Raw genomic sequence first — 24,993 nt, 5'->3', positions numbered from 1 at the left:
CATAGTTCCCACGTATCAAATGTTAACCTACCTTTTATAATTAAACAATCACCACGACAGAGAATTAACAGTGAGTTCTCTTTTAATCAATTAATTTTTTTTTTTATTCAAGCACGTGAAATGTGATTTCAAACTTCAAGGTCAAGAAATCAACACCCCTGCCTTGACTTGTTTTCATTCTTGAAAACCCAATTCTAGAACTTCAATTGGTGTGTTATCGTAACACATCTTAGGCACTGTACAATTGATTATTAACGAGTCCATCACACCAAAAGATCCAAACATCAAGACATCAGTGGAATAATATACACAACTTCATACTCCAAGGGGGATGCTTTTGAGTTGAGCTTCAACTATAATTCATAACCTGGGAACCTTGACTTCTCAGGTTCAAGCAAATCGAACCAAAGGCATGCAGTTCCAGCTAGTCCATGGAAAAGAGAGAAAAGACGGTCGCCTCCAACCTGGTTTTGGGTAGCAACAAGCTTGCTAGCATTATGATACAGGTAGGTTCCAAATGCTCTGGCTCTTTCTTCATAGACACTCTCTCCGGTAAGGCGATAAAGGGAAAGAAAGGCATATGCATTGCCGGCAACACCGTCAGCAAGTCCAACTTCCTTTACCAATCCATTTTTCCATACTACTTCCCCTGCTTCAATTGCAGCGTCCCTGAACTCCCTGTCTTCATGGAAAACCTGAAATTCGAGTAAAATCAGAACTCCTGTAACCACCTTATGTATTTCATTCAGGAATGTAAGTCTTTACTATGCAGTTTATGATAGAAAAATAAAGATCCCAGATTGAAGTTATTAAATTAATCCAACCCTTTCCCAGTGAAGCTTAACCTTAATCGCTGTGGTCTATGGTTGACAACAAATCTGAAAATTTCTTAAAACATCAAGGCCAAGAACTTCTTTCCTAGTAAACATGATTTCGTGATTTTTGTTTTATATGTGTTCCACTGGATAAACAAGACTAAGAAATCTGCCTCACCCCTACACTGAACAACAAAAAGATACTAGAACCTCCATGCCTAATAGAAGGACGATATTGAAGTCGAAAGAATGAGCATTGAGCCACATTAAAAAGTTAGACACGAAAGAATGAACCAACCTGTGAAGCCTTGCAGAGGGTAATGCCAATGCCAGTGGCCCCATGAGACCATTGCACTAATTTGTCCCTTGGGCTGCCTTCACTTGAGGGATAGTTACCGCTGTGTGGAAATCTTTTGCTCATCAAATATCTCAACGTCCCCTTAACATCATCAGTGTCCTCTTTTGAAAGTGGGAAATGCAAAAGTACTTGCAAGATACCAGCCAGGCCGTTGGCTGCACCATAATATCTCGTCCCATGCCATCTGAACATCAAAGGGCAGTCTGGGTTGTCGGATGCACCCGCCCTGCCACCCGCTAAAACAGCATCAACTACGGACATGAGAAGATCATGAGGTATTCTCTGCTCTCCAAGATGCTTATTAATGAATAAGGCAGCCCATAAGAACCCAGCTCGCCCATACAGGAGATCATATGACATTCCAAAACCTCCTTCTTCAGGTCCAATAGGGAGTGCTTTCTCTTCTGCTGCCTGTTATAAAAGGTTATAGGACATTTTAAGACACTCTCGTACCTTATATTTGTTTCTTTTTCTCTCGTTTTAGTTATATAGCATAGATTTAGCTACACTCTTCTTTCTTGTACTCCAAAGTTTCACATGAAATATAAAATATAAAATCAAGAGTAATTTTGTCTTCTTCAGCTTTAATTTTGATATGCATATACGCAAACCACCAAAGACGGTAAACATGGAGAGCACTTGTTTTGAAACATCATAAACAGTAAATAAGAAACTGAGAATCCAATGGATTGCCATTTTATGCCTAGGCTTCTTAAATAGTAATAATAATAATAATAATAATAATAATAGTAATTGTGAAGTGTTTTTTTGTTTTAACCAAATTCTTGGTGGTACCTTTTTAAGATTTTTACCTTTTATCTTTAGAGTTCAAACACTTTTAGATATCCATCGTCTGTTTGAAAATTGTATTTTCATTCTCTGTTCAACTCAGTTTCTTGTTCAGACTTCTTGAATTCTTAAAGCTTATATATGGAGCTGATTAAGAATTCAGTTACACGTAATTTCTGAATAAACATCGTCTACAAGCTATCGAAACTTATTTCCTACCCCAAACTTGCCAAGAATGATAAATTACTCCTTTACCGATTTGCTGTGGCTCAGTACAACTGTGTTAATAGGTGACATATGGGAGGTTTTTTAAAAGATTTTTACTAGGGGTGAACAAGAAAACCGCCCAAACCGAAATAATTGTCAAAACCAAACCTTACTCGCAATTTTCAGGTGTCCAACTAATATCCACTGGTTATAAACAAAACATGTCAATTTAATGCAGTGCCAATTTCCAGTGAGAGTTGGCTCGGTGGTGCTAAATTTTCAGATACTACCTATTGGTGTTAGGGAATTAAAGTAGCTGAATATATTTAGGCATATTACATCTTCGACCAAGAAGTTTGAGATTTAAACTAAACCAAATGTTCCAAGTGGTTTTAATCTTGTTGGTATAGCGCTGATGAGACATGCAAGATCTTAAACAACACAATGTTCCAGATATGCAACTCCATATCTGGAACAGGTCTCCTACGTGACAATGTTCAAAGGACCAAAGAACGAGAAGTTTGGATAAGAAAAAAAAAAGGAAAGGAAAGAAGAAGAAAATAGGCAGGCAGTGTGAAGGAGAGTGAAAAGAGAAAAAGGAAAACATATATAAAGAAAAAAAAAATTTCCAATTTGAAGAGAACAATAATTGATATATCTTTCCTAAACAACTTTAAAAAAATATTTAACTGATATCAGCCCAAGAGAGCATAACTCAACTGACATAACCACAAAGTTTGTGGTTTGAATCCCCCACCTATAGTACTTGAAAAGAAAATATGTTTAGTAAGTCAACTTCAAGAACTAACCAAGACCAAAAAAGTTCAAATATCAAGTTTAAAAACTAATGATCCAAATGCAACCAAATATAAACCTAGGCCTGCATACCGAGAAATATAACTTTATTTATTTATATGAGAGAAAAATGTAACTTCATAATTTTAACATATAATTAGACCAGCAAAAGTGGAGACCAGACCTTAAGAAAAAGATTGAAGAAGAAGTCAAGCTTTTGAGGGTCCCTCATGTAATGAGATACCACGGCGCCAAGAGCATAAACTCCTCCTCTACCACAAAGAAAAGTCAAGTGCCTGCCCATACCAAAGTAACAAAATATTCAATTATTTCACATCAAACTCTTCCAAGAACTATATGGTCCACATTCTTTCCAAGTGATATATTAACTAAAAAGAACATATGCCTAAAACCAATAATTTCTCCTTTTAAAAAGGAAACAACAACAATAATAAATAAGCATTAACTTCTATCCCATACTTCCAATACCTATTTTCTTTTCTTTATTTATTTCTTTTAGCAAAACAGTTACTAATTACCCATCATCTCTCAGATGTCAGGAAGGTAATATCTTCATGAAAAATTATCGCGTACAATTTTATTGATTTTGTATTTATAAGTCCTTATACCTCTGCAATGTGAAACTTTAAGGTTCCATTAGAAACAAAATCCAAAGGTACATATAATAGACCAATTATCAAAAGGACTTAAAGTTTTGAAAGGACTTATTATGCTTCAAATACCTACTAAATACTTTTGAAAGCTTACGAACTAAACTAAGAACTTAACCGGGAGGTTAATACTATAAATTTCATCATTATATTTTTTAAGAAATGAAGATTATGAAAACAAAATTCATAAGAACTGCCCCACCTTATATAATATCATGTCTCAAAATACGATTTTATTTCACTCATTAATCATTCAACAAAATTTCGCCAAAAACAGAAAGAAATCATGAGAAAAAAGAAGACTACTTTTTAGTAGTACACTTTCTGCTTTTCAAAGTGGGTTTGAGGAGCAGATAATTTAAAATCAAGGGGAAAAATAATTCCAGAGGCCTGGTCATGAGATATTTTTTATATGACAAAAGAAGTTTGTCTCTTTTGAAATTTTTCTGAAAACTCAATATTTGTGGCACTCGTTTTTTTGCTCTATTTTATTATATGATGATTTTTATTATTTTAATCACAAACAGGTCTAACTGGGTCCAGAAGCTTTGTGGAAATATTAAAAAAAAATTATCTAATCACATATTCCGTTGCTATCTGAGTTTTCTTTTTTTAATTACTTTATATATTTTTTTGGAACAATTTTATTAGTTAGTACAAACGGAGAGAATTTTAAAGAAAGATGATTTTACTTTATCGGAAAAACTCACTCTTCATTGCTAGCCAAGAGGTGTCATCGCTTGATGGGAAAACTAAAAGATAATGCATTGACACATGACAATTCATGGTTGGCCCAGGTGTAAAAATGCAAGAACAACTCCATAATAAATTGGAGCCAAATTGTACCACAAAAACTAACCCTTATACTAAAAAAATCAAAAAGTTCAATGGTCGATAGTAGATCTAACAATTTTATGGAAGGGCTGTACAGAATTGAGAAAGTTAACTAAGTAATAACATCCAAATCCTATAAAACACTGCAAAATCCTATTATAATCAGATTTTTTTAAAAGTAAAAATGGATTTAAAATCACTTTGAATTTTCAAAAAAAAAAAAAAAAAAAACCATTTCCTATGAAATTCATTTTAGATTATCAAAGGAAAAACTAAATTTAGGTAAAACGAAAAACTGGAAACAAAAACTTGAATTTTGGACGTCTATTTTATGAACTTCACGTTTTAAATTTTATGATTGGAAAGGCAACAAACCAAATAAATCATATCATTGGATAGAGAAAGGGAAAGCAAAAGTCACATGATCACCTGTGAGAGGCACGTGCTAGAACCGTACATTTATCTACAATATCAGAACACAATACCAAGTCCTGGTGGTTTCCGGTGGCCTCGTACGATCTCAGGCAAGTTACCGCCGTCCCAAGTAAGCCGTTATACACCGTCGGATCAACTCCAATATCCGCGTTACCTCTCTGTTTCCAAGTAAGCTCCACAACCTAACAAAATTTCAACAGCAGAGAGAAAAAAAACCAGTGTAATCAACACCGTTTCCATGAACGCTTGGGAGCTCGAGAAAAGAAAAAAAAGGTAAAACAAACCTGATTCTTGAAAGAGACGGCTGCAGAGAGAAAGGTTTGAGAAGGAAGAAGAATAGTGTTGGGTGGAATAATCTGGATTATTCCTCCTCCTCCACCACCTTCTTCTCGATCTTCCTGAGATGAAGCGAGGTGGAGGAGGGAAGACATTAGTGTAAGAAGAAGGAATTGAAATGAAATCTGGAGAGGGAGGGAGAGGGTAGTGAGTTGTGTTTTGGAGTGATGGTGTTAAAAGGGAAAATCAATGGCGGTTGGGGAGAGCATAAACGGTGGGTCGGGATTGCAAGTGTGAAACACGCGCTTTTACGAATAATAAATTGAATTATTATTTCCGTAGACACACGCGAATGACGTTTGTTGTTTTAGTTTTTCTAAAAGAAAGAAAGAAAATAAACAAATTATAATTATAATTTTCGAAAAGCAAAGAAACAACGTGGGGAGCTCTCTTTATTGTAATCGATGGTGTTATTGAACAATGGTGTACTACAAATACAGTATTCATGAGTTGAGTTGAAAGATTTTTAGGTTCAACTTGCTTGCTTGGACACTAAATTTTGTGGATCAAAATAATATTTATTAAAACATAAATAGAATTAAACTCGATTGTTTCTTACAAATTTTATTGAGTTTGGTTGGATCAAGTTACTCGATTATTTATTTAAATTTTAGTTTTAGAAAAAAATTGATTTTAAATTTATTTTCGAACAGTTAAAAAACTATATTTAGGAGTTTTTGGATAAATATTAATGGAATTAAATAATATTTAAGTTTGGATTTGAATTTGGGTTATTTTAGTGAACTATCAATCCAATCTGTAAGATTTTTGTTTATTTGAACCAAATCTAATCTAGATGAGTCAATAACCTAATCCCAACTACACATAATGCATTGGATCTTTTCTGATTATTGAATTTTTTGAACACCTTTAATGTCTTGGACTATTAAGCACATAATATTGTGCCTTATGCCTTTTTTTTATTTACGTTAAAGGAATCATACAACAAAAAAGATCAAACTAAGGAATTACATTAATGTTAAAGGAATCATACAACAAAAAGATCAAATTAAGGAATTACATTAAAAGGCACACGTGAAACAAAAACTACCTAGGATAAGGAGAGTAAAGAAGAGAATCACCTAATACTTTATACACCAAAGAGTATGCTAGAACATTATTAGAATAATACCAGCATCACCTCACCTAACTTAATCGTATTTGACTTTTTTGTTTCGTTAACGAAAGAAAAAACTACAATGAGTTACAAAGAGACATCATTCACTGTATTAATAACCTCTAAACAATTTGATTCCATAACGAGAAGTTGAACATTAATAGAGTCAATATACAATCAAAATTTTTACAAATAGCTATCACTTCGAGCATCTTGACTTAATTGTATCCCGAATAAAATTTAGATTAGCTATATGAATACGACCCTAACATACTTACAACACGCATGCAACCCAACTAAACTCGCTAATTCAATCAACAAGTCTTATTTTGATTAAAATTTATAGTTAAACAAAATCAATAAAAAAAAACTTTTTTAAAAGAATTAAACATTAAATGAAACCAATAAATTAAGATTCTCTTTTTTAAAAAAATATTTTTCTATAAAAGCCGTATTTATATGCTTAAATTCCAAAAATCAAATAATTTCTTTCTGCCATGACTGCTCATTTATGTTCATATTGGAATTAAATTTATAAATAAAGTTAATTTTGTACATAGGACCCACACGTACTCCTATGCACATAAAGAATGGATAAATACCACAAAAAAATATAAATGTACGTCTAGGAAAATGAAAGCAAAGTATATATATATAAAAAATATCAAGCATATAATATATACTCCGTAAGCTTAACACTTTCAAGAATCTTAAAAAATTGAATATTACAAAGTTTAAATAAAAAAGTGTTTTAAGTAAGAAAAAGAAAAAGAAAAGGTTTAAGATGCTTTTTATGGGTTTGGATTGAATTTCTAGTTGAAAAATTGTTAAGGTTTATCCAAACCCCTTCAAAGTGAACCATGTGTGTTACCAAACATATTCATTAAGTTAAATTATTAATCTATGAACCTTTAGATTACCAAACTAAGCTAAGCTCAGGGATTATTAACATAATCCTTTATCCTCAAGGTGTGTGACAAAAAATAAAAAAACAAACAAATAAATAAAAAGGAGGTGTGATTCCATATTCTTCAAACTTAGGCATATTTACAAAGAAATAATTAGTCAGATAAACTATGTTTCAATTTTTATTTCACAAATGTTAAAATTACAGCTAATAAACACAACTAACACATCGAATAAATCAATTATGATTGAACTAAACTTATTTAGTCTATAAACCACTATATTTATTTGTTGCTAGATCTTTAGTTTGATCAACCATCTATTTAACAACACTCCCATATATGAAGATGAGTTAATTTCAAAAGATGAAACTATGTTTTTGTCGACTGGATCAACCTTAAAGACGTCAAGCATCAGTTTCTAAGGCTGGTGGTACAATTATGTTACCAAAAATTAGAGGAGCCATCTAACAAGTCTTTAGCATTTCCAATTCCTCTCACCACCAATTCTTTTATTAGTTCAACAAGTAGAGGCGACGATTCAACTCTTTTTGACCCTTTGGTCGATTGGTTGTGTTAAAACTAGTTAAACTAGGCTCGAATTGGCTTCCGGAACTGTTCTTTCTTCTTTATCATTGGTTCCTGCGTTTTGGTTCCGTCACTTCCAATATAGGTGGTTGTGAGGCTGTCTACATCCTTCATTTCATAATCAACCAAAACTTGACTCTAAATTCGCCTAAATCTACACTATGACTGTCAGACAATACAAATTCTTCATTATGTTATGAATATTCCAAAATTCCATACATACCATTGCTGAAAAAGGCTCAAGTCCTCTTCATATCTCCAGCATTCTTATCCAGCTTTATAACTACCAAATAAAAATTTTTTGAAAACAGCAGCCACAAGAATCAAGATCACAAGTACAGAAACAATCCACCTTACTGTGTAGAAATTCCACTTCAGTCTCGTTTCATCAACAAAATCCTTTGTGACACACCTGTATCGTCAAAGTTATACCAAGAATTTATTATATTATTGTTGTGCTTATTGCTCTTAGAATATCTAAGTGCTTTCTAGATCCAATCATCCAAATATGAGTTTTTTACATATCTAAAATGTAGTCAGCAAGCAAAATAAGAAAAGATAGCATTATTCGTTCAAACTAAGAAACGTCCCTACCAGAGGTTGGCAGCATATATCAAAACCCTTCTATTTTTTAAGTGAATCCTCAACCCTTCTTTTTATCTACTACTTCCTAACTTCCCATATAAGGGATTGTCTTTTGGGTTGGTTAAAAAGAAGGGTCGTGGATAATATATATATATATATATATATATATATATATATATGTTATCCCTGCTAGAATCCTTGTTTACCAGTGAAAGCTACATGACCAACACCATAACCACCAGCCGTGAAGTGCTACAATTCCGTTAAATTTTGTCCACTTCGGTTTTAGTGAAAACTTAAGCCTAATAAGTTTTGAATGCTCCTTACAGATATTAATTAATTATTTACTTCTTTCAGTTATAAGCTTAAGGAAGAGTCAGGTTTTAGATCAAAATCACAAGAAAAAGTGAATAATTAATGAATGGAAATTTTTTAATGAAGATCCTAACTCAGATTTCATAAGCTTCCAGTTCTTTTGATTCCACATTGGCTGAATTTTGTCCATCAATTCTTGTCTGTTCTTGATCCCGCGTTTGTTTGCTTTCCATGAGTTTCCTTTTTTCTCCCATAGCAACAATCAGTTCCAGTTGCTTTTGTTGCTGTTCCTACACATTAACTCATTACAGCAAGTTCCATCAGTTTTTAACAAACAATGAAATCTTAATAAAATCACCGTCTTTCTATATAAAGCTAACTTCAGGATCACAAGGGGAAAAAAAAAAAAGAGTACCACAAGAGCATAAAGATGTATCAGAAGATTCTGTAATCAAACAAGTTCAACAAAATCAAGAATTCCACAAATCATAGAAGCCTGTCTACAATTGCCTATAAATTGTGAAAACAGCCTTCATCCCCTCTCAAACATCCATCCAATAAACAGCACATAGAGGGTGTTAATTTAAATTGTGAAAACAGCCTTCATCCCCTCTCAAACATCCATCCAATAAACAGCACATAGAGGGTATTAATTTGAAAATAATTAAAGAGTTCTGTTTATCAGTTATAATAATCATTTTAAATTTTACCTGCATGGCTAGCAAGACTTTTTGCATCTCAAGGAATTCTTTTTCAAGAATATCTTCTTGCACAGCCAAAGTTCGAGTGTCCTCAGAATTTATTTGAGCTAAAACTGCAGTCTTTAATAGCATGCAAATGATTAGAGGTTTGTGGAAAATAGTGGGTTAAAAGTCAGATTTCACACTCAATCTTAAAGAAATGAACACACACAAAAAACAAAATAACAACAAAACATCCGCTCAAAGTTTCATAGAAGTTGGGCACAGCGACTGTTGGAAGCATGTGAACTCATAAAAAGTAATCAAATAAAACTTACTTGAGAAATGAGAGGAAACGAAATCAATTGTATTGAAAATTTTCAACATACTACAAACTTAGTTCACCACTTTCTTTTAAACTGTCTTTTGTTTTCTTGTTCTTCACATAATTGCATCAAACCCAACAAAGAAACCCTACAATTTTTAGGGAGCACAATGAAAAATCTAAACCATACAATAATTCCCATCCCATGTATCAATATACATTGACCTACATTTGTTTTATATTGCCTACAACAATGTGAAGTTTGGGGTTTGAACCCCAACCCCAAGGAAAAGAGCAAGTGTTAACAAGTGAATTATGCTTCATGTTGGCTACATATATCCACAATTAATCATCTTAAAAGACTTGTTTTTTGGTGGACTAGATTTTTGTATGCCCTAGTATTCTTTCATGATTTTTTATCTTACAAAACTATACACACATACACTTGATTAAATGTTCGCTCGTGTACATGTATAATGTATCAAGAGTAAAAACATGTTTTAATTTTCAACAACAAATAGACGAGCTCATACATCAATTTCCATCTCTCATCCTACATATTGTTACCTCAGTTTCTCGAATTCTGCTTACAACCCACAGAAATTCAGCATGATTATGGAAATGCTGAATGCATTTCAGGTTTAGATAAACAAAAAATGGCTATACATATCATGTTCTCTTCAAGGAGACTGGATTGAAAAGGTTTAAACCCGAAGGAGAATAAAACCAACTCAATTCATCTTTCATGAACATGTTGCAAGTATCAAAACAGATCATAGACAAAAAAGAGAGAGATAATAATACCTCGGCAATTGGATCCTTCAGTGTTTTTCGTGTAACCATATATCTTATGCCCAACTTCTCAAGCTTCCGAGACAAACCCCGAATCACAATCATCAAGCTCTTTAAATCCTCCTCCAATTTCTCAAACCTATCCAACAAATTCACCTTCAACCCATCACTCGTTTTCCCCCAACTTATTCGTCTCCATTGCAACCTTCGAATCCACGAGTTAAGAACAACCGTAGCCACCAGCAGAGGAAACCCCACACTAAACCCCTATCACCCATCAACATCAAAATCCCCTTTTTCGAACTAGAACCCACGAAATTCAAAACAAAAACAACCAAGAAAACAGCAGAAGAGAAGAGAAAAATGAATTCCGAAAGCAAAAGAACCGATTCTAAATTGAAATCGCCACTCCGTGCATTGTCTTCGGATTCGTAAACTCCAATGCCGTAATGGCAATAAATCCGGTGGCGGGAAGTTGAATTGTTATGAGTGGTCAGTAACTTATGTGCATGAAAGTGGAAACGATTGAGGCTTTGGAGGGATAAAGATGAAAATGAGGGACAGAAGTGATTGTTGTTTCTGGGAAGGGAGTTGGTGAAGGAACAAAGCTTCAGACGGTTGGAACATCTGAAGAGATTTTGAGAAGGCAGTAACATTTGTAGAGAAATAGAGAGAAGAATTTGAGTTTGTTGAAGAGATTCCAAAGCTTCTTCTGAAGAACAAAGATAGATTAGAGCATCGTTACCATCAATGGAGAATTTTGGTGATTCAGGCGCTTATAGCAAAACACAGGAACGATTTTGAAGCATCTGAGGAAACGAGAATATCGAAGCTATCATCAGATTATCTATTTGAATAACTAAAGTATGCTAAAATGAGCATGACTCTATCGAATTTGAAAGCAAGGTGTTTAATCTTTCGTTCAATATATTATCCAATTTTATATATTAAAGTTGCATGATCAACAAAATGTCTCTAATTTTCCTAACAAAGTCATTTAATTATTAATTGGAGTAAGTTCAAGTTATATCAAATTTCCCCATCTTCAGCTTCATCAATTGGCTTGTGAGTTTAACAATTTGTTCAAATTTTACCTTATGCATTTTTTATAAGTTTTAAATTTACTCACTTTTTGTTCGAGTGATTTGGAAAAGGGGTAGTTTAAAAAAAAATAGGAAAAAATGGATGAAATTTGAAGGTGAAGTTGCGCGGCTGTGAAGGAAACGTTGATGAAAGATTGAAGAAATATATTAGGGAGTTTTCTTTTGTTACAAGTAAATTTACAAGCTAAGTTTTACGGAAGAAAAAAAGAGAAGGATCGCGGAAAGTAAAGGAACTCTCCCTTGTCAAATCAACTCTCTTGTAACTATTAAATTTCTTTCTCTTGTCACGTCTATTAAATACATTCTGATTTCTTTTGCTTTTTTGAGTCTCTTCTTCCACCTTACTAACTTTTCAAGAGAAGCATTCTAATCAAGCCAAAATTTTAGCTAAATAGTTTTCAAATCATCCATCTTTCTCAATTTTTTTTTAATCCTACCCTTTTCCAAATCACCCCCTCCTTCCTAGACCATACCCCCAACTTCTTTTTAAAACTCCCTCATTTTTAGTTTGTATTACCAAAGGAGTTTGAATGTGGAAGAGAGAGAAGTGTAAAAGCAAGACCAAAAACTAAAATGCAACACTAGACAGACAAAAGATAGTGATTTAAGAGAAAATAAATGGAGGAAGAGATTTCATTTTGCGGACAAGAGATTCCAAAATAGATAAAAAGGTAAGTATATGATCAATTAGCGAAGTCCTAAAACAGAGCATCATCACCCAATTTAGATCAAATTATCTTTTTTCCATGAATTTTCTCGATGAAAATGTAGCAGTGTACTCTATAATTGAACCATAATTTTTTTTAATATCGTTGAGTTTATGCAATTTAGTAGAAGCAACGATAACCTAACTTTTTTTCCAGCAATTATTGAGAAGAATCATTATCAAACGCAAGCACCCATTTGAATCGACTTTTTGGTGTTTATAAACTTTTTTTTTTTAGCATTTACAAACATTTTTTTTCACATATAAACACTAAAAGGTTAATTAAAACGCCCCCTTAAAACTGGACAGCATCAGTGTATTATGAACGAGTAATTAGGCAAAAATATATATATATATACTTATTGAAACGGCAAAGTAATTTATATCCAAGATAACAAAAGCAATAGACAGATAACAATATAACATGAATATAGACATATATCCTTTCTCTATTCTCTCGAGGATCAAAAGCAACTGCCAACTCTTTCAGGACAAACTTATTAAACCTGAACAATGATGTGGCATCATCTAATAATAAGGCATGTACCTCATGGACCTACGAAACCGGGGCATCTTCCTGCATTGGGATATTGAAGGATCAAGAAACTGGCAGAATCAACAATTTCCATGACAATGCAAGATTAGGAAACTAGAAACTGTACCCGTATCCATAAGGTGAATAGAAATATGGTGGTGCATAAGGTCTCCTAAATCCCACGTACGGGTTATAGCGACGTGCACGATATTGCTTCATACCAGGAACATTTGTTCTCTTGGGCAAAACCTGGAATGGTGTAATCAAGCAAATAATGTCAATATTGGTCAGAGTGATATTGAAGTTCCCAAGCGTTGCATGATATCTATCTGGTTGAAGTAAATTACAAATTTGTTCCTAGGGTTTGTGAAATTGAAGTGTTAGAGTAAAGATAGAATTTAGTCTCTATAGTTTTGACAAAACCTCACAGACAGTCCCTATTATTTGATAAAATTCTCATAAATGTCTTTATCGTTGAACCTATCTGTGAAGGTTTTATGAAACCGTAGGGAGTAAATATTAATTACGAACCATTACGACTCAATTCTAACATAACTAACATCACTCAAACCCTACGACCAAATTTGAAATTTAACCTATATCTATCTATTCACACCAAACCAAACCAGTGAACCAGAAAGGTTTCTCCTTCCAGAAATTTCCTTTTTTTTTTTTTTTGTGAACGAAAAACCTTTTTATTTTTTATGGAAAACCTAGAGAATGGAAGACTCACCTTCAGTTGCCGCCCATGTAGCTCAGATTCATTCAGAACGAGAGCCTCTTGAACAGCTTCAGCTTCAAGAAATTCTACATAGGCAAAGCCCTTCGGCTGACCAAATTTATCAGTTAAAATAGTCACTCTGTTGACAGTACCACAGGATTGGAAATGCTGTTGCACTTCTTCGGGTGTGCATGCATAGTCAACCTTCAAAACAAGGACGTTGATTGTTGAAGTAGAGCTTTGAGCATAAAATAGTTAAGTTCTATAAAAGTGAATACAAAGCTAGTGTTCTCTGTTCGAAGAACACATCAGACAGCAATAATTAAGTTAGTATGTTTTAAAAAAAAAGTCTTATGATTGTTGTTTAGCTTTTAATATAAATATAAATACTACTTACTTTTTCAGTGACTTAATTGTTTGGTTTCTTAATAAAGTTTTACGCTAAGAAGCTTTGTACAAAAACAAAAACAAAAAAAGAAAAGCAAACTTCATCACATGTAATCAACAAGGCTTGGGGATAAATACACCAGAGCAACATTAAGAAGTAATAAACTTCCAATGGCATGGGAAGTGAATCAGAAATTATTAACTATGAACAAAATCACCAAATCACCACGAAAATCCAACTCATATGTTCAATGAACATATGTAGAAGTAGCAGTCAATCAGAGGCATGAGATTCACATGGCAGATGCATGTCCAAGCATGCCTCCCTCTGCTAATAGATCAATTATAAGTAGTAGAAAACAGTTCCACATTAGATATGATTGAGAATGAGGTATTTATTCTTCAACATGGAGGATTTCTCACATTAATCTTAGTTCACATAGTTTTGAAATAAAATTACCACTATGAAACTAGAAGACTCTCTGCCGGAAGATGACAGGTTGAGTTTCTAACTAAAAGGAAAAGTCTAGATTAATAAATAAATCTAGTAAAATTTTCTAATATGAAGAAAAGGACTAATAGTCTTTCAAAGATCACCTGGTTAAGGTGAAATGCATGCATTAAAATCCAACATTTGGTCTAACCGAGTCAAATGAAGCACAAACTAGAAAAATAATTCCACAAAAAAGCGTTTATCTTACACCCTCGCCTCCACCTTTTAGCTCATTTGTGAGACAAACGATAATACTGCGAGCATTGACAAGGCTCTGCAACTAAAATTGCATGCACTTGACTCGCCTCTGCTTCCTCGGAGACATTTGAGTTGTCACCTAGAGTTGAGCCATCGACATCATTATTCCACATTTAACGGTCCCAGCCTCCAAAGCGCATGTTTTACAGCAACATAAGTTCTACTAGCAACAGTCCCTTTGTTCTAAATGCAACAACTCACTAATGGTTTTTGATGTTTCAGATTCTTTTTCTTTTTTTCTTTCTTTTTCTCACTGATTTTTTCCCATTATACCAGTATTTCAACCATCGTTCACAGTTTTCTTCTTTCTTTCTATTCTTCTTCCTTCTTTTTTTTTTCTTTTTGAATTTTTGCAGAAATTCCTCATTTCAATAACATTTTTCCACAGATCAAATAACTAAAAAGTTTTTCTCAAATCTAAAGAACATCAGTAGGGACATTTTTCTTCTCACATTGCCAACAAATACTGATCGTGAATCAGTCTCCTCCTTGCCTGCTTGACTAGCTGATGTACCAGCAGGATCTGCATCAAACATAACAACAATAGGTAAAATAAGATAGGCCAAATTGGAGAATAATTATAGAAACAAACTAACTATAATACCATACTTTAAAATTCATCCAGTTTAAGAAACTTTCAACCAACATGATCGCATAATTCAATATTGGTTTCTGTCTAAAACCATAATCACATACGATTATTACTCCCCTAGGTTACATAAAACTAAACACAAGCTTAAACATATTCTAAAATTTAAAAGTAACAATTACGAACCATAATGTCAAGAGTTTTGTCAACCTTGCACAGCTATGTGGTAATATGCTAGCAATTTGCAAGAAACGAAACAGATATGTGGTAATACTAGCAAATATATCACAACAACACATCAAAAATTTCAAGCCCCAAATCATCGCTTACAACATCACAATCCAAATTCAAGAGATTCCATGACTAGATGTTTCTAAACGAAAACAATAATGCGTAATCATGAGAAAACAACCTTGCACAGCTCCCATTTCTTTTTCAACCTTGGCCTGCATTTCTCGAAGAGCCGCTGCTTCTTCCTCCATCTCCTTCAAGCGCTTTTTCATCTCGTCAAGCTCCTGAAATACATAAACGATCACAATTGTAATTCTTCTGATTCTCTCCAAAGCACGAGAACCAGAAAGAGAAAGAACAAATGGCAACCTTGACAGCGTCGTCGTCGCCGGCAGACATGTCAACGTCTCCTTCCATCTCCCCTTCAACTGGGATTTCTCCACCGTATACCTCGTGCTCCTCTTCCTCCATATCTCGTTCGCTCACAATTCCGCTTTGGTTTCTAGAAATCTCCTCGTTCGATGCGTAGAACTGCATAGAATCGGAATTGTTGGGCCCTTAAAAAGTTACTTCACTTCACGGCCCAACGGCCCAACATTGGCCCATTTAGGCATAATGATGGTGGCAAATTAGTAAAATTAATTTAAATAACAAACACATGTTGATTACATTTGTTATTTGTTTACAAGATGATTATTACGTTTGTTTAGTTTACTAATGTAGTCATAATAAAACGTTGGGTATATAATTAAATACATAATCAACAAACACAATTTAATTGTGAAGTTGAAAATTATCAATTCGGTTACGATAATAGCAATGATAAATTTATAAAATGAAATATGCATTTTCTTGGTACTTTCCTCTCAGAGGTGTGTGATTTATGGACCAAGGAAATTTCGAGTTCATATTGCAATACAAAGTGAGAGGAAAGAAACTTTAATCTACAATCCTTCTAACTATTCAATATTTGTTCAAGTCAACCATTCGTGAACAAATTCATAGTATTAGATTGTATGAACAACTTTTCATACGACCTCCATTCATTAATTATCATACAAAAAGTTTATGGCGTGCCCTTTTTCTCTTGTCATATTCTAATAAGGTACAGTTACTGCATGCTCACCTATGTAATAAAGGGATATGTTATAAGAAATACGAGCGTATCTTGCGTTGTATTTATCTTTGTGCATTTCACTATCATGCCTAATTAAAAATTGTCACGTATGAAATTTCCTTTATATATATGAATATATTTTTCATTTTGTGATTTTATATATGCATATAAATGGGTGGAGGTTGGACTTGTAGAGGGAATGATTACTTGTGATGAATTTTTCTAGCACTATAATTTTATCTACATAAATATTATTTGTGGACTTCATTTTAATATCGTCATATTTTAAAAAATACATTAGTGTGAGATACAATAAATAGACTCTTGATGTGAGTGTGTTTGACCTAGTAGTGATAAAGCAAAAAGGAACGTTGAAAGTGAAAATCACAACCCTAAGATGAAGTGTGAATTATTATGGTTCTACTTCTTCCCACTTCCCCTTTCATTCTTTTTGCCTTGTTGGTTGGCTATGCTTGGCTTCCTTTACTTGTAAGTTACAACAAACTTCACTTTCTTCTTACACTTCTATGACTCAACTTTCTAGATTTAATTTTTGTAATATATATGTACACATATACGACTTTTTTAACTCGAACAAATACACGAGTTTTAATTTTATCAAATTATACCTTGAGTTTCAAATTAATGTCAGCAATTTTACTCTTTGATAAATTTGGCAAATGAAAATGAAAATGTCTCATACAAATACCTCCATTAGTATGAGATATTTTGATTCGAAACTAAGTTTGAAACCAAAAGTAAAATGACCATGAGGATTTGTTATACCTGAAGTTGACAGTATCACACCATTACCAAAAGATAAATCAATTAGAACTATTTTTCTTTTTTGTTAAATTTTTTTTCTTAAAACAAATGAGTGGATTCCAAAAATAAGAAGAAGCAATACCAAAATCACTGGTCTAATGATAATAATCAAAATATGAAAGACATAGTAGGTCAAATTATAGGCCACCTTATTACAACATAACTCAAGTCGGCCACAAACACAATTTAGCAAAGAATAAGTTTTAGCACAAACTACCCAAAAATAGGAAGGGATGAGAGAAAGAAACATAGAGAAGATTTTAACCACACCATTAACATCGATACAAGTCAAATCACATAAAAGTGAATCTTCTCTACAAACCTATCTCGATCGGAATGGCCAAATTTTTTCTCTAACTTCTACATCTACGTGTCCCAAAGCAAAAGTAAAGTTTAGGCAACAACCAAATTACCACTTCTATTTCTCAAGATATCAAACCCAAATCAATTCCCATTTTGTTAGGGTGATACACAACATGAACGTTGAGTCACCACACCTATTGTCACAGGACACTATCTAGACAAATGAGCAATGATAAACTTAGTCGTAACACCAACACCAATAATCTGGAACCCATCCTAGTTCTTTAAATGGATTGCACATCAACCCTAACCAAAATAGAACAAAGAACAAAATCTACCACATCCCATGAAATTTTAAAGGAATAACTATAAATCTACCCACCATACTATGGGGAAGCACAACCAAGATGAAATTATTCACCTTTCTATGATCCTCCAAAATCGCCCAAGAAGCAACACCAAAACCATTGGGATTTGTCCTAAAATTCGTAGATAGTAAATATAATTAATTGACCGTTATTTATTAATAAAATTTTATTATTATAATTTCAATTAGTGTTATTGATTATATTATTAGTTTTGTCTCAATAACCTAAATCAAATAAACTAACATCCTAAGTTGTTTGAGGAGTCTTGAACAGTATGTAGAGACATACATGAATCAATGTTCGAGATAAACTTAAAGGGTCTATAGTATAGAGATAAAGTTGGGTAGATTATCCAAGTAACACTATGGATACGACTCACTTTGTATTTGATACAAATGCAATGATTTAATGTGTTCGTGTAGGTGAAATGTGAGTGAAGGTATCTTATTCAATGAGTTTGCATAAGACTGAACCACGAAATAGTAACCACTAGATGTAACTCTGTTAACTAGTTGAGTTTTTATTTTATTAGGATGACCTAGGTAACTTAATTTTAGTACTGAGTGTATTTATGAACTCCTGTTCGCGAGGGATTGTCCTTTGATTTGTACGGGTGAGAGAGGCCAAATTGTCGACTTAATATGCTTATCATTTTGAGAACAAGACCAAGTGGGGAGCTAAGAACATAATCACACAAGGTGGAATTCACTTCTTCCCGACTTTAGGATAAGTAAATGAGTGTTTCCTTAAATGATGTCTCTAGGACTTGAACAAAAGGGTCTATCCACTCTATGGCACGAGAGAGGTTTATGTTTATTAGTTGAACCATAAATAGGTTGTTCATTAGAGGAGCACTGGTATTTAAGGACTAGAAGTAACTTAGTGATAAAATAGTAATTTGACCCAGTTGGTGTTACGAACACTCGTGAATGACTAACTTACTGTTATTGGTATATATGCATTGACACAAAAATATATCTACAGTAAGAAGAGTTCAAATGTGAATCTAGTGTACACACAGTTAGCGAACATTGATTAATGTGGTTAATGAATTTAGCCAATTAATCTTATATCGTTTTAACTTCTGATCTATAGGTTCATTAGATCTTCTTCCTAGCTCGTAAAGGGTAATGAAATTTATTTATATTGGTTGTAATTTGAAATGTTCAAATTTACTTTAGGAATTAATATATTGTATGGTGATACATTATAATATAAAGTTTATATTTTAATTAAACTTTATTATATAGATTTAATTTTGAATATGATTCCTAATTAATTTATAAGAGATAAAATATTTGAATGAGTTGAACTATTAATTTAATGTGAATTTGATTCGTATTAAAATTATTGGTAACGAGAGAGAAATTTATATTTGGATATGATTCAAATTTGAGTAAAATTAAATATAAGATATTTAATTTAGTAATTGAAGGATCAATTAATGTTTTTGTTTAATTTTATTAAATTAATTAAATTAAAACTATAAAATATACGAGAGATATTCATTAAATATGTTTTAAATAGAATATTAATTAAATATGATATAATTAATAATTAATTTGATATTTCTATTAATTTAATATTTTTTAAATTAATGGAATCTTCTGATTCTCTAGAAGAGTGAGTTATAAATACAAAACAAGTTTTTAAACCTAAGTCGTTGCTTGCAAATTGTATCAGAAATTCTCTCAAAACTTTTTGTCATTCTAATGAATTCTCACAAACCAATCTCAACCTAGAGGATATAAAGGTCTCCGACGAGTAATGTCTCAAATTTGGTGATTTGTAGATTCAGAGACGTCGTCAAGAGTAAATTCCTCTATTCTATAGTTCTCTAATCTATAATTTGTTTAAACATATGTTTAACCTTAGTTAAAATTATAAGAAAATTTGTTTATGCAATTGTTTAACAATTTACAATAATTTTAAGTTTCAAATTAAATTAATGTAAGATCTCCCATTGCTTTCGTTTCGTTCCTTCAATAAAACAAGTACATAGATTAACTTACTCTATTTAGACGAACCAACGCATTCACCAAAACATTACTACAAGACTACATGCATCCCTCCCAACAACTATCTAACCTCAAGTAACACCCCACTCCAAAACTCTGAATTCCTCCATCATTGCTCAAATTCACAATCTCTCCCCCAATAACACACACACACACCACATCTCAAAGAAAGAAAGAAAACAAAATCCTTTTGAAAGAAACAAGAAACCACCCAGGCCTAAGCCTTTTTCCAACAGAAACCCAAATTAGGACCTTCATTCATTGGAGGGAGGAAGAAATTGCCTATTTAAAAGTTTTCTTTACACAAACTAAACCATATGTCAACATTTGGAATCATATGTATCCTAAACTCGTGGTTCCCACCTTCCATTTCCCTTACAAAAATATTAACTTAACATTTTATAATAAAGCTTAATCAATCCCATAATTACTTTACAATTTTAGAAAAGTAAATGGAATCTCCATAATGCCCCCATTCACCACTCATACTTCGACACGCGTTCATTATTAATTTATTTGACAAAAATATTTAGAAAAAAACAGTCAAAGTAAATATTACCAAATATGACAAATAATTAGTAATATCAAATGGTTATAAGATTATAAAAAACTATCAATTTTTAATTTGCTACTTTCATAAAAGGAATGAAGCATTAATGTGTCAAATAGGAAATAGGAAATAGTTTTATTTATATTTTAAATTTCAATTAGTCAATTTATCGTTACTCATTTTCAAACAAATGTCTATGTTTATTTATTAATTTAGAAGGATTATGAATGACAATTTCAAATTTACTTTTAAGTGATGAAATATAGTGAAATTTAATTTAAACATCACTCTAACTATTTTAAATTTATTAACCTACGTAAATACAAAAATAAGTATTTAGTGAAAATTAATAAATATTTAGTGAAAATTTGAGGTTAAGAACGTAGATATTCAACCAAATTGAAACAAAATATAAATGTAAAAATAAAAGTCTAATATTTTAGTGGAGTTTTTCAAAAAATATAAAAAAGTACAACGAGGAAATAGTAAAAAATAGTAAATTCGACGAAATATTTTCCAAAATTTTGCTATAACTTATAAATATTTTAATTTATTTTACTATTTTAAAAAATGACCAAACTATTTACTATGCAATTTAAATAGATTGTCCATTGCCATTTTTTTTTATAATTCATCTATTTTAATTTTATTAAAAACTAAATTAAAATCAAAATATGAAAAAGTTGGTAGAAAAGTTGTAACCTCAATCTTAGGAATTAAATAAAAGGGACATTGCAAAAAATAGCAAAAAAAAAAAATTTATGATAATAAAATTCACTTCATTACATTTTTAAATTATAAAAATAATTTTAAAAGTACATAAATTTATTTTTAGTCCTCCAATAGCTCTATATGCAGGTTCTAATATTCCTAATTTTGTCATAGCTAAAGTTGATGCATGAAAGGAGGCAAGGACCAAAGAAATGGCAATTATTGGCCATCCTTAGCCCATATAGCCTTTGTCGTCTATAACTTGCCATTGCCATTGCTATTGTGCTCTGCTATAAGAAAGCTTTCCAACCTAAACAACTTTTTTAGTGAATACTGAATGAATTCTATTCCCAACGCGCAACCAATGGCCAATACCTTCTTCCCTCTCTTCCTCTTCTTCCTCCTCTTCCACTTTCCATCCCTTTCTCCGGCCAAACTCCAGCTCAATTTCTACTCCAACTCATGCCCTCAGGCCGAAGCCATAGTCCGTTCTGTGATGCACAAAGCTTTCATCAGAGAACCTCGTAGTGTCGCCTCCGTTATGCGTTTCCAGTTTCACGATTGCTTTGTTAATGTAATTGATCCCCCCAACTGTTCGTTCTTTTGGATTTTGCTTTTTTTCTTTACCTGTTTGGCTTCTGAATCGGCGTTTCCTTTGTCTAATTCAGGGCTGTGATGCTTCTATGTTGCTAGATGATACGCCGACGATGCTTGGAGAGAAACTCTCTCTTGCTAACATTAATTCGCTTAGATCTTACGAAGTCGTTGATGAAGTGAAAGAGACTTTGGAGAAGGTTTGTCCTGGCATTGTTTCTTGTGCAGATATCATAATTATGGCATCCAGAGACGCTGTCTTTTTGGTGAGTACTTCCGTTTCTTCTACCTCTCTGTTTTTTGTGCTATGAAATTCTTATTGGAGCCTGAGATTTGTTTTTCTTGATGTTTATCTTCTTTGCTTTCGTTTTTCACTCTCAATCCTTCTCCTAAAATCCACAAATCGAAATTCCGAAAACACAAGAAAGAGGAACGAATCAACCAACACTGCCTTTCAATTTAACATTTCAGTTCCATTAATTCCACTTAATTGTTTTGAAATTTTTGCTACCAAACAACAGTCCAAATTTGAGTGAACTCCATTTTTTAAAACGATTTAATATAGAATTTGAATACTTCGTGATAATCGTTGGATTTTAATTTAAAAAGAAATATTTAGGATAAGAAGTAGAACATTGAATTGAAAAGTAAGAATTTATAGAATCAGAGAGTATTTCTACCGTATAAGAAAGAGCGGAGTAATGTGTATATATGTATTATAAAAATCGAACTATTGTTATATCTTTTACCCTACAACAAAAGAAAGTTGTATGAGACATAGAAAATCAGACCGACATGATGTGACACCATTTTTCAACTTAAAACACACGAGAGAATATTTTTAGCATATGATATTTTTTTATCTTCGAAAGAGAGAAATCAACTTTCATGCATGTTTCCTAATTCAGTCGATCTAAGATGGGGTAGAATTATTATTTTCATTTTTAAATTGGGTTCATTTTCTCTTAATTCCATGTTCATAGTTTTCTCATTCTTAGTAAAAAATACTCCTAAAATATAGACAATCAAACATCGTCCTAAACAATGGTTGTGAAATGATGTATATAAGCTTAAGTTTAAAAAATCAAAATTCAAAGAGTTACGAAATGAGGTGTAAGTGATGAGAAAAGTATCACAACTATTTGTATGGTTCATAAGTTGTTTGAAAAGAGTTAAGTGGGATTGATACCTTGTACTGAATTAGTAAGGTACCCAATAATAATAGTAGCTTGTTAATAAAGCAGAGTTGGACAGTAACCCTTGCATAAGCAAGTAACTTCCAATGGTTTAAAAGCTCCACCAACAATCCTGCCAAAAATTCATAACAAACTGGTCCATCCCCATCCTCCCACCCCAACTACTTTTCCAAATGTCATCCTCTTGCTCATTTTGTCAAGAATTCACGTCCAAAGAAATCAAAATATAACCACTTTTATTATTGATTGTTTTTAACCCTATCGAATCTAAATTCATTAAGCTAAAATAAACATAACTCAATCGATTCACATTTGAATTATCAACTTAGAATGTTCGATCTTTCACTTATATGTCATAAACAAGAAAGAAATAAATTCATTAAGTCTGAAGGAATATATTCAATCTGAAAACAAAAATAAGATAATAGGATGAAGTTATGAGCTATTTCTCTAATTTATAATTAATTTTGAGATGAAATTCACATTTTTATGAACATAACTTGTATTTATTCAGACAGGCGGCCCTGATTGGCCAGTAGAACTGGGACGGCTGGACAGTTTAACAGCAAGCCAAGAGGACTCGGACCAAATCATGCCAAGTCCAAGAGCCAATGCAACTTCTCTCATTGACCTTTTCAGCAAATACAACCTCTCCGTCAAAGATTTGGTAGCTCTTTCAGGTTCGCACTCAATTGGCAAAGGCCGATGTTTCTCCATCATGTTTCGACTCTACAACCAATCCGGCACAGGACGACCAGACCCAGCAATCGAGCCTAGGTTCAGAGAAGAGCTCTTCAAGCGATGCCCTCATGGCGTGGATGAAAATGTGACACTCAACCTTGATTCCACACCTTACGTTTTTGACAATCAGTACTTCAAGGACTTGGTTGGTGGGAGGGTTTGTTGAATTCTGATGAAACTCTTTACACATTCGGTGAAACTAGAAAGTACGTGAGGTTCTTTAGCAAAAATCAAAGTGCATTTTTTGATGCATTTGTGGAAGGTATGTCGAAGATGGGCGACTTGCAATCTGGCCGGCCGGGGAAGTGAGAAGGAACTGTCGGGTAGTGAATGGCCAATCTGTGATCATATAAACAAAGGTTTTTTTTTTTTTTTTCTTTTTTCTTTTTGTGTCTGGTATATGGTAAAAATTTGTTCACACAGGTTTGATTTAAGTTGATGGGATGTGTTACTATCAGTATAGGAGAAGTATCTATTGTAAAAGTTCCGTTATTTACAGATGAATGACAACCAAATTTAAAAAATGCTTGAGACTATAATTTTATTAAAATCACTTCTAAACATGCTTTTGATGAACAATAACAATGGAGAATTCAAACTAAAGTTCTACGATTTACTAACAATAGATTAATTATATTCACACACAAACAAATAATAGTTTATTATTTGAGAGAAAATATCAAATTAGAAATAAAAATTGAGACTCCACCCGTAATTCTCCCTACTCATTGGGATAGACTAAAGTATTAAACATCTAAGCTTTAAGCTTTAATATTTAGAGTACAAATACACAAACAATTTAGAGTACACAGTTTTATCTGTTTTTCTAAATGAAAAATCTTTTTAAAAAATGGAAATATTTAGAGTATGTTTCACTTCAACAAATATCATTTGTGTAGCAATATGAAATATGTTTCCAAAAATTATTTTTGAATTTTACCATTCTAACTCTCCAAATACATAAACAATATCTTTCATGTTTTCATTATATTCAAATTTT

The 24,993-nt window shown here is 32.6% G+C and overlaps 4 protein-coding genes across 4 annotated transcripts; 1 reads left to right on the top strand and 3 right to left on the bottom strand.

Moving 5' to 3' along the window:
• Positions 1-94: 94 nt before the first annotated feature.
• Positions 95-5,495, bottom strand: LOC101219345 (lanC-like protein GCL1). Its single transcript, XM_004146828.3, has 5 exons — positions 5,189-5,495; positions 4,899-5,086; positions 3,149-3,260; positions 1,114-1,584; positions 95-695 (listed from the first exon to the last, which is right to left on the bottom strand). Exons 1-5 carry the CDS (start codon positions 5,333-5,335, stop codon positions 354-356), a joined length of 1,260 nt encoding a protein of 419 aa, XP_004146876.1. The 5' UTR covers positions 5,336-5,495; the 3' UTR covers positions 95-353.
• A 2,090-nt stretch (positions 5,496-7,585) lies between these two features.
• LOC101211190 lies at positions 7,586-11,431 on the bottom strand. Its single transcript, XM_004146879.3, has 4 exons — positions 10,560-11,431; positions 9,461-9,571; positions 8,885-9,040; positions 7,586-8,262 (listed from the first exon to the last, which is right to left on the bottom strand). The coding sequence occupies exons 1-3, from the start codon at positions 10,650-10,652 to the stop codon at positions 8,885-8,887; spliced, it is 360 nt and encodes a 119-aa protein (XP_004146927.2). The 5' UTR covers positions 10,653-11,431; the 3' UTR covers positions 7,586-8,262.
• Positions 11,432-12,689: 1,258 nt separating this feature from the next.
• LOC101219586 (polyadenylate-binding protein 2) lies at positions 12,690-16,097 on the bottom strand. The gene is made up of 6 exons (XM_004146829.3): positions 15,940-16,097; positions 15,752-15,854; positions 15,203-15,273; positions 13,625-13,816; positions 13,019-13,140; positions 12,690-12,933 (listed from the first exon to the last, which is right to left on the bottom strand). Exons 1-6 carry the CDS (start codon positions 16,039-16,041, stop codon positions 12,885-12,887), a joined length of 639 nt encoding a protein of 212 aa, XP_004146877.1. The 5' UTR covers positions 16,042-16,097; the 3' UTR covers positions 12,690-12,884.
• A 5,594-nt stretch (positions 16,098-21,691) lies between these two features.
• LOC101211442 (peroxidase 17) lies at positions 21,692-24,529 on the top strand. Its single transcript, XM_011654812.2, is given in 5 exon segments — positions 21,692-22,036; positions 22,131-22,322; positions 23,767-24,145; positions 24,148-24,294; positions 24,297-24,529. Coding segments are annotated over 5 exon segments (1,005 nt in total). The 5' UTR covers positions 21,692-21,799; the 3' UTR covers positions 24,347-24,529.
• The last annotated feature ends 464 nt before the right edge of the window (positions 24,530-24,993 follow it).

Source organism: Cucumis sativus, chromosome 4, assembly GCF_000004075.3.
Source record: "Cucumis sativus cultivar 9930 chromosome 4, Cucumber_9930_V3, whole genome shotgun sequence".
NCBI lineage: Eukaryota > Viridiplantae > Streptophyta > Magnoliopsida > Cucurbitales > Cucurbitaceae > Cucumis > Cucumis sativus.
This window is presented reverse-complemented; position numbering and strand designations above follow the sequence as displayed.